The sequence below is a fragment of the Solea senegalensis genome, linkage group LG19, assembly GCF_019176455.1.
Source record: "Solea senegalensis isolate Sse05_10M linkage group LG19, IFAPA_SoseM_1, whole genome shotgun sequence".
Taxonomy (NCBI): Eukaryota; Metazoa; Chordata; class Actinopteri; order Pleuronectiformes; family Soleidae; genus Solea; species Solea senegalensis.
Genome location: NC_058038.1, coordinates 17,288,957 through 17,302,888, shown reverse-complemented (window position 1 = coordinate 17,302,888; position 13,932 = coordinate 17,288,957). Strand labels below are relative to the sequence as shown.

At 41.0% G+C, this 13,932-nt stretch overlaps 1 protein-coding gene across 1 annotated transcript; it reads left to right on the top strand.

Annotated features, from left to right (window-relative positions):
* The first annotated feature begins 2,066 nt into the window (after positions 1-2,066).
* Positions 2,067-13,578, top strand: rtbdn (retbindin). The gene is made up of 6 exons (XM_044051592.1): positions 2,067-2,207; positions 3,966-4,149; positions 4,292-4,391; positions 5,347-5,475; positions 6,458-6,554; positions 11,842-13,578. Exons 2-6 carry the CDS (start codon positions 3,990-3,992, stop codon positions 12,196-12,198), a joined length of 843 nt encoding a protein of 280 aa, XP_043907527.1. The 5' UTR covers positions 2,067-2,207; positions 3,966-3,989; the 3' UTR covers positions 12,199-13,578.
* Positions 13,579-13,932: the final 354 nt, after the last annotated feature.

Sequence of the window (13,932 nt, the reverse complement as noted above, 5' to 3'; positions counted from 1 at the left end):
TACGAAGTGGACAAGAAAACAGATCAGAACACAAACACTAACAAACAATAACAATCAGGTGCAAAAACTTGCAGGAACAAGTGTTGCTTATTTATTTATGTATTTTTTTGTTTTGTTTTGTTATTGTGGGGACGAGACATGTACCTCAGATCCTCTGTCTGATGATGACACAACACATTTATCTCTGGAAAGGGTGAAGTAGCCCTTTAACGTCACGCAACGCTGATCTAAAGCATCTGCTCGCCCGAACAAGTGGCACAAATCAAAGAAACTTAAAATGGCTGATATTGACAACGATGGGCGACCCTGTTCGTCAGCTACATCACCGGCCTATATAAGGCTGAAATGCAGACACTGTCTCGAAACCCCATTGAATGAGAAGGACAACAAGGGTACACAGCGAGCAGTGACAGTCTGCTTTGTCCTCCCGCTTTTCTGTTCCCTGAATAGCTCTTCCACAAAGGATATCGTTATGCCTCCTCTAATTACCAGCAGGAGAGCTGTTTGTCTGCCTCCCGCTCCTCTGCTCTCACCCCCAGAAATAAAGTGCTCTGTGGTGACGACCCTCGGCAGTTATGAAACATTTCGGTGGCCAGCGGAGCCTGAGCGAGCCCTCGTTTCATCCTTTAGCTCGTGGAGTCTCCACCAAGGCCATTTTATCTGCACTCAGAACTGCACGTCTATTTGGGAGACGAGTGCGTCTGCTCCCAGCATGGGTTTGTCACCAGGGCCAATCATGTCAAAGACGAGCCACCAATTTCACAGTCTTAGTTTTAGGAACACGTAACTAGGCCACAAGACGCTCTCCATCTGCTCCTCTGTGGTCAAAAGCCTTGAGAGGTCACATGCGGGAGGGAGAGAGAGAGAGAGAGAGAGAGAGAGATGCACCCAGCCAGGGATTAGGCTGGCACACAAAGTCCAGGGGGAGGTGAGATTAAACACCAAGAGTATGGTGGAAAAACACAGTGACCGCTCTCACTCATGTGTCCTTATGGCCGTATTCTACACGAATGCATTGCGGGTGGACGCCTCGTGGTTGTTATTACAGCTCCACGGATGACCCACATGCATCTCCGACCACAGCTGGGAACATACTGTGCTTTTGTCACAACTGAATGATACTCTTTTGAAACATGGCCATTGATACACAACATGCATAAGATACTGTTTTGTTTTTCAAGGCAACATGTATCTGCAACTGCTGATGATAACATGAACACAATCAGGCCAAAGTATTTTAAGCGCTGTCTACTCGGTGTTCACTGAGCTTGAGCTTGCAAGAAAAGAAAATTCAATCCCGAGCCAAAACCCAGCTCAAATGAAAGCCTTCAGCATGCTTCAAAAGAAACTGAAAAATCTACTTTGATAACCCTGCAAAGCACAAAACACTGATGAAGAGAATTATTAATGACCCTGGTAGAAGTATCACAGGTTTTTGGGGAGTAAAACCTCCAGGAAAACACGTCTGACCTGCCCTGAACCCTGTCTTTGTTTTATTATGATGGTGTGTGTGTGTGTGTGTGTTCCCTGTCCTCAGCATATCAGGCTGTATTAAATCTCAGCTGTACCCTCAGCTCTAACCCTGTCATCTGGAAAAAGCCCTGACCTCAGGCAGAGCTGCAAGGGGAGGACAGGTGTGACTCAGCAGCAGCAGCAGCACCTGTGAATAGTCACCCTCAAAAATGAAGGGCAACACTTACCATGCAAGGTCAAATTTTCGCCTTTTAATCAGCGAAAGAAATGAGTTTTTCCTCCTCCCGTGTTTTTATCTGCAGCATTAGTGCTTGGATGGATGGAGGGAGAGGAAGGCTGTCACCGGGGAGGATTTGCTAAACATCTCATTGGGAGATTAACAAGGAGGGAGCCCGGTCTTCTGTGTGCAAGATAGAGAAAGAGAGGACTTCCCAGCATGTGGCAGAGGGAGGGGTGAGTTGCCTGGTGGTAGGGACTGAAATATCCTTCATATAAACCAGGGACAAAGTGGCGAGCAGCAGCGCAGATCACAGCCAGCACACAGAGAGGAAGACAGACAGAGAGAGAGAGAGAGAGAGAGAGAGAGAGAGAGGAGAGAGAGGGAGGGAGAGAGAGAGAAGACCCGAGCACTGTGCACAGCCACAGAATCCTCACACCACAGAGACACACGGAGAAAGCGCTCACCACAAAAACAGAGACCAGTCCGAACGGAGCATCTTTTACCAGAGTGACAGGTAAGACAAGATTTCAAAAAATGCTGATTTTAAAACAGTTTTAGCACAAAGATCAGGAGACACCTGACGCCACAGCTCTCATCAGGCAGTTTTATGTAACAGCATCAGGTTAATGAGAGGATTATTTGTTATTATTAACAGTAATGTGGAGGTCATAACGAAGTCAACTCAGTGAACTGGACATTTATGGATATTTTTCTTAAATATAATTGAACATATTTCATGTTCTGTGTGATTTACCAAAGTTGTAATGTAAGTTATGGTGCGTTTGATATCTTGTTGTTGACTGTACAGTACACACACACACACACACACACATGGACAAAATGAAATAGCACTGCAGCAACATTATATATTAGAATGGCCTATAAAAAAGAAACATTCTGAAATCACAGTGCATTTAACTGGAAAAAGTGCTGTAAAACTGTAAAACTGTATTCTAGTTTTTATTATTTGCAATGGTTGGTAATGTTCTGGTGTTTGTATTGTTTTTATTCTTTTATTACCGTGTTCCAATCATCTATTCATCTCTTTATTTGTTTCTCTTTTTGGGTAGCACTTTGAAATTTTATTTCGCAAAGTGCTACATAAAGATTATTACTACATTACGGTTATTATTTATGAATAAGAAAGTGCTACATCAGTTTTAATATTGTATATATCTTTTTAAAGGTTAATTGATACATAAAGTTTAGTATTATTTATTTATTTCCTTTAAAAGCTGGGCCAGGTGCCTCATATTTATACACGGGTTTATTACAGCAGACAAAAAAATTATATTGAATTATGAATGCAGTGTGAATTTATAATGAGTTTTTTTATTGTTTCGTATTTAGTAACCTTTTAAAAAGAAAGCAGGTATAGGTGATCTAATGAGTCTTGTGCGTGTTTTCTTTTTTTTTTGTCACTGTAAATGTCTGAAACGAGAGAAACACTGGAGCCGCCCAGAGCCGCGCAGCAGCTCCATCCAACAGATCAGACAGCCGCTTGTCAGATTACACAAATACGCATGTCATCCATCTCAGCACGGTGCCTCAGTCCCACCTAATTAGGCTCACCCTGCCTACTAGGTCACCACATGCGAGGCATGAACAGCCTGTGTGCTGCATGTCGCTCTATCATTATGACTCGATGATGGGCGAGCATGGGGAAGCAAGTCTAAGTGGCTTTTAACCCCAGGGTGTTACAATTTCCTGTGAATGTACAGTGCATCAGTGAGATTTTAGTACCACAAAGGACAAAGAAAAGCTACATAATCTCACAGATTGAGAAGCTGAACACAAGATTAACAGGTTACATGACAGTCACTGGGTTATGGCTTCATAATAATAACTGTGGTATCATGTATAATATACATATTTCTGTTTTATTTATGGTATAGTTGTTCTCATTACTAAGCCATTACCTGGATATTACTTTGGAAAATTACATAGTATTACTGTTATATACTATAATATTCCCACCCTCGTTCTTTTGCCATGCTGTTCCGGAGCTGTTTATGTTTGAAAATGACTTGCACTGATTAACTGAATCATTACACAAATGTTGTTGTCCAGTGAGTTATTGATTGGCACTGACACCAAACCTAAATAAACCTAAATAAAAATGACGCCAAAACACATCATCATAATATCAATAATAAAAGAGTAGAACTGAGTGGCTCATTTGCAGTTATTATTATCATCATCACATTATGCGTCTTTGAAAAGGAGTCGTCTCATGTGTGTCGCTGTCCAATGTGCTGAAATCTTTTCCCAGACCCGTTTGAGCGAGGCCACAAAGATGGACGTCTCCTCTCGCCCTCTGTTACTGGTGTGCACGTATTTGGTGGTTGCGCTGATTGGTGGAACCCGCTCAGAGGGGATGTGTCTTCCAGACGGCAAGCACAAGGCCACGCCCAGTCCGGAGCAACACCTGGGGGAGTGTACACTGTACGCTGACAGTGAGTGACTCTCTCTGTGTGTGTGTGTGTGTGTGTGTGTGCTGATGGGGAAATAGTGACATTACTTAAGTAAATCTGTGGACTCAGAGCTGGATTAAATGTTGTTGTTTTTTTCTTTCCTGTCCCTGCTCCGTGTTGACAGATAGCTGTTGCTCTCAAGGAGACATCCAGGACATTTCCCATGTCCCCTCTGCTGGCAACAAGAACGAAGCCTGGGACAAATGTGGGCCTCTAAGCTCAGAGTGAGTGCTAGTACTACCCAGTCAGACTTTTTTTTATTATAAATAGGGTAAAACAGTACATTTTTATTAATTTACCACCTGACTCTGAAGCCCCGCTCAGGGAAACAAACCCACTTGGCTGCCTACACTGTAGCATGTCACTGTTAAAGGGTCAAACATGTACAGACTTAGTGACACCCAATTTAAGAGCGGGAATATTAGATGAGATAAATTGATGTTGATGAGAATAGGTTATGTACTTGAAAGATTATTTATATTCGATGGGTCCACTGCTCCCAAATGGCCACAAAATCGGTAATTACTGGGTTTATGTCAAGCTTCAGGGAAATTACTTTTTTCACAGTCATTAATATTACACAGGCAATTCTGCATGTGGAAGAGTATCCAATCCCAAAATAGAAAATGGCTTTATTTGAATGATGTAAAAGCTCATCAGAAAATGTTCCCTTCATTTTTCTGCCAAATCCCCCATCCTGGTTGCAAAGAGGGAAAGTCATAGCTCAAAGCAAAGGCTTTTAGAGGATCACTATAAACACAGTTGGTGTCATTTTCTGTTACGTTTGCACTCTGCATCAGGTTCAACACAATGATGCAGAGTTGGAGCCAAAAAGTTGTCTTTTTAGTCCAGCTTTAATTAAATAACAAAGAGTGATGCAGTGGTAAAAAAGAAAGAAAGAAACTTCTGTGAAAAATTGAGATAAGAAAGACAAAAGGACCTCCAGTCTATGGAACACAAACATTAATCAGAAGAGTCACAAACGCAAGAGAGATGCACTAGAGGGATAAGATACATTATACTGTGAGACACCTCATTGTTATATATCCTGCTTTGTTGACTGTGAGGACTCAGCGTTCCCAGGGTTAATTAATACAAACGTCATTAGTCATCACATTAGCACTAACAGCTGCTCTCTCTCCCTCTCTCTCTCTCTCTCTCTCTCTCTCTCTGCCCCAGGTGTGAGGGTTTCCTTAAGCGTGTGTCCTGTTTTTACCGCTGCTCCCCCGATGCGGCTCGCTGGCCTCACCCCCATCGCCGCTCGTACATCCAGGCTGTGCCGCTCTGCCACAGCTTCTGTCGTGATTGGTGAGGATGCCAAAACACATAAGCAAGCAAGCCTAAATCAAAATCAGTATCTGTCCCCCTTCTCCTATAAGACTGTCAGGAGAGAGATTACCAGCCTTGTAACAAACAGCACATGGTGCTATTCATACGGAGACAGAGTGTCCAATAAACTGCATAAAACTGTTTCGCAAAGATAAAAACCAAGGTCGCATGTATCAACCTTCAGTCTTTTCAAATCACGGAGGCAGTCACTCCGGAACTGAGACTGGAAGCCTCACATGGGGAGCCACAACAACACATGACACAAACATGACATAGTCAAACAACCAAGGTGATGGCAAAACAACACATACACTGTAGACTTCCCAAATATCACTTCAAATACTAAAAATGTCCAAAGAAATCTGCAAAAGCTTGAAGTGGTTGTTGTTGTAGTGGTTAAAGCTTACAAATTACCACATTAATAACATGAAAAAACAGTAAGATGAAATTGTCATTTTACAACACAACAAGAGTCTAGGACAGGGGTGACAAATGTACGGCCCGCGGGCCACAACCAGCCCAGTAATGTCAATCCAATCGTAATGTCAAATACTATAGTTTTCACTTCCAGATACCTGTGACTAAATGTTTGTGCCTTTATAGATACAGCGTGATGTGTAAATGTTAAAATTGTCGAAATTGCACTTATTTTTCTCAACAAATTTCATGCTTTGTAAAAAGATACTTCATTAAATGTAAAACAAAGGAAAAAAAGGTTGCGTTCATGTTGTTTACAGGTTATTATGCTATCATTATACTGGTCCGGGCCCACTTCTGACCAAGCTGCATGTGGCCCCTGAACTAAAATGAGTTTGACACCCGCGGTCTAGGACTTAACGTATTCCAACCAGGAAACGATGCAGCACACAAAGCATTAAGACTCACAGGAGTTAAACTAAAGTTGAATACGTTTTTCTTTTCTTTTTCTTTTGATAATTAAAGTGCCATTTCTTTTGTTCAGGTTTGACGCCTGCAAGATGGACTCGACCTGTGCTCGCAACTGGGCCAGAGACCCAAGAGGACAGAACTGCACTGGAGGCTGTGTCCAGTACCAGCAGGTACCGTAGACCATGATCTGCTTCACCTGTGGCTTGATGTTTACTTTTAGGCCACCATGATATTTACGTTCTATTCATAACCATGACAGAAGTGTGAGTTTCCAGTAGGGCATATTATTATTTGGTGAAGGTGCATATGTGCATAGAAGGTGCATATGTGGATTGACTCTTAAGCTGACATCGTCTCTCGTCTCTCTCTCGTATCGTCTCTCCAATGGAGGAGAAATTTGAGGTTTGAATGCTCCTTTCATTGACCTGGAATCCTGTGCAGCCGGAGGCTTGGACACGGTGTCACAGTAAAGTGTGCGTGTCGGTTGTTAGGAGAGCCTGGTGGTGGTGATGGTGGTGGTGGTGAGCGAAGGGTTAAGAGTGCAGGGACAGAAGCATGAAAAGGTTTGGTCCTGCTTCAATAGGCAGGGGCCAGCAGGGTGATTTAAAAAGAGACGGAGTTACTGAGGGGCTGGTGTGCAACTGAGGCACATAACTGTCACACGCCATGACACCATCGCTCTAAACAAGCGGCATCGAGAAGATCTTTTCTTCTTCTGACAGATGTTGCAAATTTTAAAATGATTACAAATGATCACTTTTGCATAGAGAATGACTTTTTAATGAACGGAATATATCAGAATCAGAAATATAACATACTGTATTGTTTCATCTATCTATCTCGTTCTTTCTTTCCTCCTCTCCCTCGCTCTCTCTCGCTCTCTCTGGTGGATATTACTGTAGGGGATTGTTAAAAAAGACAGATTTGTAGGAAGGGAGAAAATCAAAATGAAACGTGAGGGACGACGAGAAAAGGAGAGAGGGTTGTGTGTCTGTGTGTGCGCGTGTTTGTGTGTGCATTATTGTGCTCAGTGTTCTTGTACTGGCCCCTTTTCATGGAGGACATCGCTAATGGCACAAAATGAGCTCCAATAAATGTGTGTAGCTGGAAAACGATGTTTTAAGCCAGCCCTTGAATATAAAAAGAAATGAGTCACAGCACATTCAACAAATCTTCCCTCTTAAAGAGGCTGCGGTTTTGGAGGTCATGGCAGTAAAGATTCATTTGGTTTTGCCCTCAGCCAGCAGAGATGGGAGATTTCACAGTGGCAGGCACACACCTTCGGCTGTCGGCGTCACCGTCACATTAAAACCTCTCTGAGTTTACTTTTGAATCATTTAGTCCCAATTTTGACTATTATTTGAATTTTTTGAACAAGCCTCATCCAATCTAAAAGATGCTGATAGGATCATCATGAGAACCAGCCCGAGACGTGGTCGTTCCCCCTCCAACATGAAAACATGACAGCAGAGTGGCAAGGAAAAACAGATTTAGTCCACTTAACAAAAGGCTCCTCTAAATGAATGTCTTTTAAAATATTAAAGTGCAAATCACCACCACAAATAGGAAAAAACAACATTAACTGAAAACAGAACACAACAGTTAATGCTGTGTATGGGCCACCATAGTAACGCCTTATTTTGAAGGTCCATTGACTCTCCATCAACAGACAATCAATTGACACCAATTCAATAAGTGACATATAATAACTAACATTCTAAGTAGACTATAATTTGTGTTGATCTACAGATTTGAATAAATAAAATCCATGTTATTTAACCACTTCTCTGTAGTCTCTTATAAGTGGATCAGTCTGTCAAAAGGATCATGTCAACATATAATCATACATGTGATTCAGTTAGTTCATTATCTGTAGATAACAAGTTTATTGGCATTTGTAGACATCAAATCATAGATTAGTTGACAATTAGATGCAGACTATTAGTAGGGAAACTTGATCTGAAACTGTGCATCGATATGAATAAGTGTCGACTGATGATCTGTCGATGTGATACTGAAACCCTATTGATTACCGCTCAACAATGGACTATCAAAATAAAGTGCTACCTGGAGTGGCTTCGTCGCTACACACACCTCACACCAAAGTCTGTTCCACTGCTTCCATCAGTCCGTTTCTTCCGTTAAGTTACGCCAAACAAAATACAAACAACCTTCTTGTCATTATTTTTTCAGAAAGGGCTGAACCATTTTAAATGTCACCGTGTTTAAAAGCCTTGAAATGACATAAAGGCAAAATCCATTACTTGTATTATTATTTTTTACAAATTAATAACCTTTTTACTGCAGCTACAATAATAAAGGCATGTTTTTCTGACGTTTCCCCCAATGCAGCAGGTGCCCAGTTGTACATGAACTGTCTTTATACTAGAAAAAGAAGTCCAACATTTAGATCTAAATTAGATCATGACCCCGAAACAAGAATTGTTGGACTTCCCCCTTTTACAGCAGGTGTAATGTCGTATAAATTGGACAGAGGAGAGCAGAATTGGATAAGATAAGAATGAAAAGGACAGGCCACTGCCCGAGGAAATTCTCCGTATCTCACTTATTTTATCACACCATGTCGTCTAATGCCACTTGTGGTTGTACTGAATTAGCTCTGGCAGTGAACCATGTCTGCCGGGTGAAGGAGTGACTCTCTCTCTCTCTCTCTCACACACACTCTTTCTCTGTGTGTACTTGTATTTAGATCTTTGTAAGGTCCAAAAAAAACTATCTTTGTGGGGACATTTTGTCTGGGTCCCACAACTTTAAGGGTTAGACACTTAGTTGTGATGGTTAAGGAGTCAGGGGATCACATCAATGATGTAAGAACGTGCGTGTGCTATAAAGTCGCTGCGATCAGACCCAAGCATCAGACAGACCGTATATGTAGTGAAGAGAAATTGCCGTCATCCTCTTTATCCTTCCAACCCAGTCAATATATTAGAAGCGTTTCCTTGTGTGAGCACGGTGTGTGGCTCAGGCTTAATCCCCCAACAGACAGAGGGATGAAAGGCAGCAGACGTTGAGGTGGGGGTTTACTACAAAGAAACAAGACCGAATAAGAGGCTATAAGCAATAGGCCGGGGGGGGAAGACATGCAATTGCAGTGGGGGGAATATGGTGCAAGTAAGGTGACAAAATGAGCCGGTAAAAGAGCTTTGTTGCACACGTGAATGAGACGCTAGAGAGAGAGAGCGAGTCGGTGCTTAAAAACAGAAACACAGTGTGTGTGTGTGACTGTAATTTCACTTAATTAGCATTCACAACTTGTTCATGCAGACCTATTTACTGCTACAGAGCTTAAATGTCAAATTATGAGGTTTGACGTCGTGTAGTGCAATGACATGTCTTTGAGTGGAGTATGTTTTTTTTTTTCTCCATTTATCTTTAACTTGGGAGTTTGCACGTTCTCCCCGTGTGTGCGTGGGTTTTCTCCCGGTTCTCCGGTTTCCTCCCACAGTCCAAGAACATGTAATATGGGGATTAGGTACATTGGACACTCTAAATTGAGTGGGTGGTTGTTTGTCTCTATGTAGCCCTGCGATGGGCTACCTGTGCAGGGTGTGACCCCGCCTATCGCCCTATGTCAGCTGAGATTGGCACAGCTTCCCCCGCGACCCTCATGTGCAGGATAAAGTGGTAGAAAATGGATGGAAATCATCATTTAACTTGATGTCAGCATTAATTCAAGTAATAACACTTTACATAAAAACACAGTAATAATATGGGAAGTTATATTATGATCATACTATCTTATTTCTATGGTAGTCCCTAAGTAATATCTTGGTAATAAACCTTTTCAATTCAGCATTATAATATGCTAATTATCAATTCTGATTCCTAACATTTTCATGTAAAGGTTTTACACTAATAGTAATTCATTACTAAGCTGTTACTTGGATATTACTTTTGAAATGACAATTACCAAATTTGAAATTGCATTAGCTATAAGTTATAATATCACCATATTATAAAACAATGTTAACATACAATTACTTTTTTGTGTCCGATTCAGACATCAACAACTGGAGTGTCTACCGATACTGATATTAGTCCGATACAGTCATTTTAGAGCATTTATGAACGTATGAAGCTGTTAACAACACATTTGTGCTGAGTAATTTCAAAGAGATAATTCTCCAACTGTGTAACAAATATTGTTCTCCCCTGAAAGAGATGAAATTTTGACCGAGCAAAAATGGCTTTGCTGATTTTAATTGACATGTTTAACAGATTATGACAGACATATAGGATTTTTGGATTCTTTTGGATTCTAAATTTTTATCTGTCCGAAATCCGATCCTGTGATGACCGATACGCCATATTATTGTTTTCCCTCACAGTGTAGCTTCATAAGGACCGAGTGTTGTAATAAAGACTTTCCTGTCAGGCAGCGATTACAAAAAGAGTGACCTTTCTGATGAGTTTAGCTCCGCCTGTGTATATTCTGTGAAGCTTGACAGAATCGTCATTATGTTGCGAGAACGGCGCACAGATTAAATCTTTCAGATGCCTTTGTGAGATGCTAAAGGTCATGTCTAATAATTTGCTTTTCAAGGTAAGTGGAAGCGAGGCGAGGTGAACGAGGGAGAGTCAGACAAAAGTTGCTGAGGAGAGCAGCTGCCAGGTTCCTGCAAACCCATCACGTCCAATTTGTTTTCAAGTCCTGTCCCTGGACGGTGAAAACCACTCGTTGAAAAGACGTTACGTGATGAATGTAGATGTTAAAAGGGCATGACAACAAATGAATTCCACTCATTTACCATAACCTCCTAATGGTCACTACATAATGAAGCCGACAAGAGACAAACAATATGAAGCGATCAGTGTCGCAATGTAACAAAGTACAAATACTTTGTTACTGTACTTAAGTACAACATTCACGTATCTGTACTTCACTTTGTTTTTTATATTTCTAGTAACTTTGACTTTTACTCCACTACATTTCGTCTAACTCCCTTTGTTACCAGATAAAATCAGAAGAAGAAGAAGAGTTGGTATTATGGTCTGTATTTATATTGAGCTTCTCTAGACTTGATGAGCTGCAGTGTTGACATTCACCCATTCACACATCTTTCATACCCATTCACACGCTGACACATGGGGTTAAGTGTCTTGCTCATGGACACATAAACTGTATAAACTAGCATATTGCCAGGTAGATTGAACCCACAACCTTCCAGTTGAAAGATAACTCGCCCTACCACTGAGCTATCATGGCTCAATCCTTACTGTGCTCTTAAGTACAGTAAATGTCATATACTTTAAGACATTTACTAAGTAATATTATAAAAAGTAACTTTTCTGGTAACATACTTGTACTTTTACTCACTTTAAGGTACTGTTTTTACTAAAGAAGCTCAGATTTTCTTTCACAATTTGATATTATCTTGTGAGATGAGGTGTTTTCAATATTTATGCGTGTGTGTGTGTGTGTGTGTGTGTGTGTAGATGTACCAGCACGGCAGGGATCTGTGTGAGAGTCTGTGGGGCGATGCCTTCATGACAGTCGAGGATGACATGGAGGACGTGGGAGAGGCCACAGACGCCGGAGTGGAAGGTGACAGCGGTCGCCCCTGCGGCTGCCTCACCCTCAGTCCATCTGACAAGGACGTGATCGCTGCACTTCGAGCCAAACAGGACGACCCGGAGGAGCTGGATACCACCAAGACGGGCCTGCCTCAGTACCGCGCCCCCTGCCAGACCAAGCTGCCACAGCAGGTCAGAGGCAGCAGGAAGGGCAACGGCGTGTTGCGTAAACGTTCAATCGTGGTGGACGACGTGGAGGGGAGTGGTAGTGGCTTGTAAAGAGAACAGATAGATGGTGAAACGTTAACTGAGGAGTCAATTGTCTAGAACCTAATATACAAAATCTATGTCTTGAAATGGAAATGGCTCCTGTAATTAAACTGACAACACAAACCTAAACTTCCATTATCATCATTATTACATTTCAGGTGTACTCTCTATGGTTTATATTGGCAGAATAAGAGGTTATGATGAATTATTTGATCATCATTATTTGAAACCTAGACAGCACACATATAAAAGGAGCTCCATGTGAAAAAAAATGTATTGTATTAAGTCATAAAATTACCATGATTTGAAATCAGAGATTACATTTCGAAATTGAAATACAGACTTCACTAATATAAGAAGGGGACAAACAGTTTGTTCACGATGTAAAAGTGAATTTACAGCCTGTAAGCTCTATTTATGTTTATGTTGTGGAAAAGGGTGTAAGTGTAGCTCCTCATAAACTGTCTTTAGGTTTGTACGACTGGTTCCCCAAACAACCTGGCAACTCTCTGGAGAGGAGGCAGTGCCTGTTTTAAACTCTATATCATATACATAGCCCCTATAAAAGAAAAGAAAATACTTTTAAAAGATGTCACAGATGAACGATACAGTATATTTAAAGGCAAAATCCTCAGTTCTGCAAGGGCTCTGACTTCAATCATCAGACTATTTCCCTGACATTAAAATCAAACGATGGCTGCAGAAATACTTTATTCACTTTAAAGTAAAGTCACATATTTGAGTTGCTTCAAAAATGGCGAAAAATAACACAGGAGGTGTGCGAGTGAAGTCTTGTTTATGGGGAATGTAAAGTGCAACTCGTGCATGAAAACAAACATGTCAACTGTTCTCGACAGTGCTGTAAACATTAAGTACGTGTGCTTGTGCTTCATCACTCGCTCTTCTGTCACGTAGATGACTTTATTCTGTGCATTAGTCTGTTGTTAAATCTGTCTGTTGTGATGCTGTGCCGTGCAGTCTTATTACATGTCTCCGGGTATATAATAGAGGATAACAATGTGCTGAGTCACAATAATAATGAATGTAACTTAGGTTTATCGAAGAGAAACCACTGGCCTGAAGGGTAAGCTTAATACCTGAGTTCTAAATCCAGACACAAACTCTGCTCGCCGGAGTAAATCTGCAGAGACAGTATTCATACCAGATAAGTGGTTTGCTTATCATCAGTGCTCCGTGGTTGTTCCTTTTATAATCATGTCACATCATTTCTAGAGCGAGGCACTGTTAGATGTAAATGTTTTATTAAAAAAAAATATATATATATACATTATGTAACACTGGTTTGTGTGAGTTATCGTCAACTTGATGAAAAATGAAAGTTTCTGTGCTTTTCTTTACCTTCTCAATAAAGACATTTTCCAAATGTCATCCTGAACCTGTCCCAGTTTTGTTTTTTTTCAGTCGACTGAACTTTGCAGTCGAGCCTCAAATAATGGAGGATGATGCATTTGTAAATGTGAGTCTTAATGTTCTTGACTCATGGATTAATGTAACAGACTAGGTCTTTTTTATGGCAGACAAATTGCCATGTAGCTGTAAGAAGAACACAGACAATCAAACTAATGATGGGCAATCACTGTCTCATTGTCCTGATAGCAGTGAACAGAGAATGTTATCAGGGATAGCATTCTTTTATCTTTATTAAGCTATCTTTATTTTTTAACTGTTTATATTATCCAGCTATTTAAAACATTAGAACAATACATTTTAGATGTTGTATCT

Bases quoted from the DNA above. Each gene is read 5' to 3' on its own strand.
- rtbdn (XM_044051592.1), top strand. From the start codon at position 3,990: ATGGACGTCTCCTCTCGCCCTCTGTTACTGGTGTGCACGTATTTGGTG. The intron at 4,392-5,346 runs GTGAGTGCTAGT...TCTCTGCCCCAG, and splicing joins TGTGGGCCTCTAAGCTCAGA to GTGTGAGGGTTTCCTTAAGC. The intron at 6,555-11,841 runs GTACCGTAGACC...GTGTGTGTGTAG, and splicing joins GCTGTGTCCAGTACCAGCAG to ATGTACCAGCACGGCAGGGA.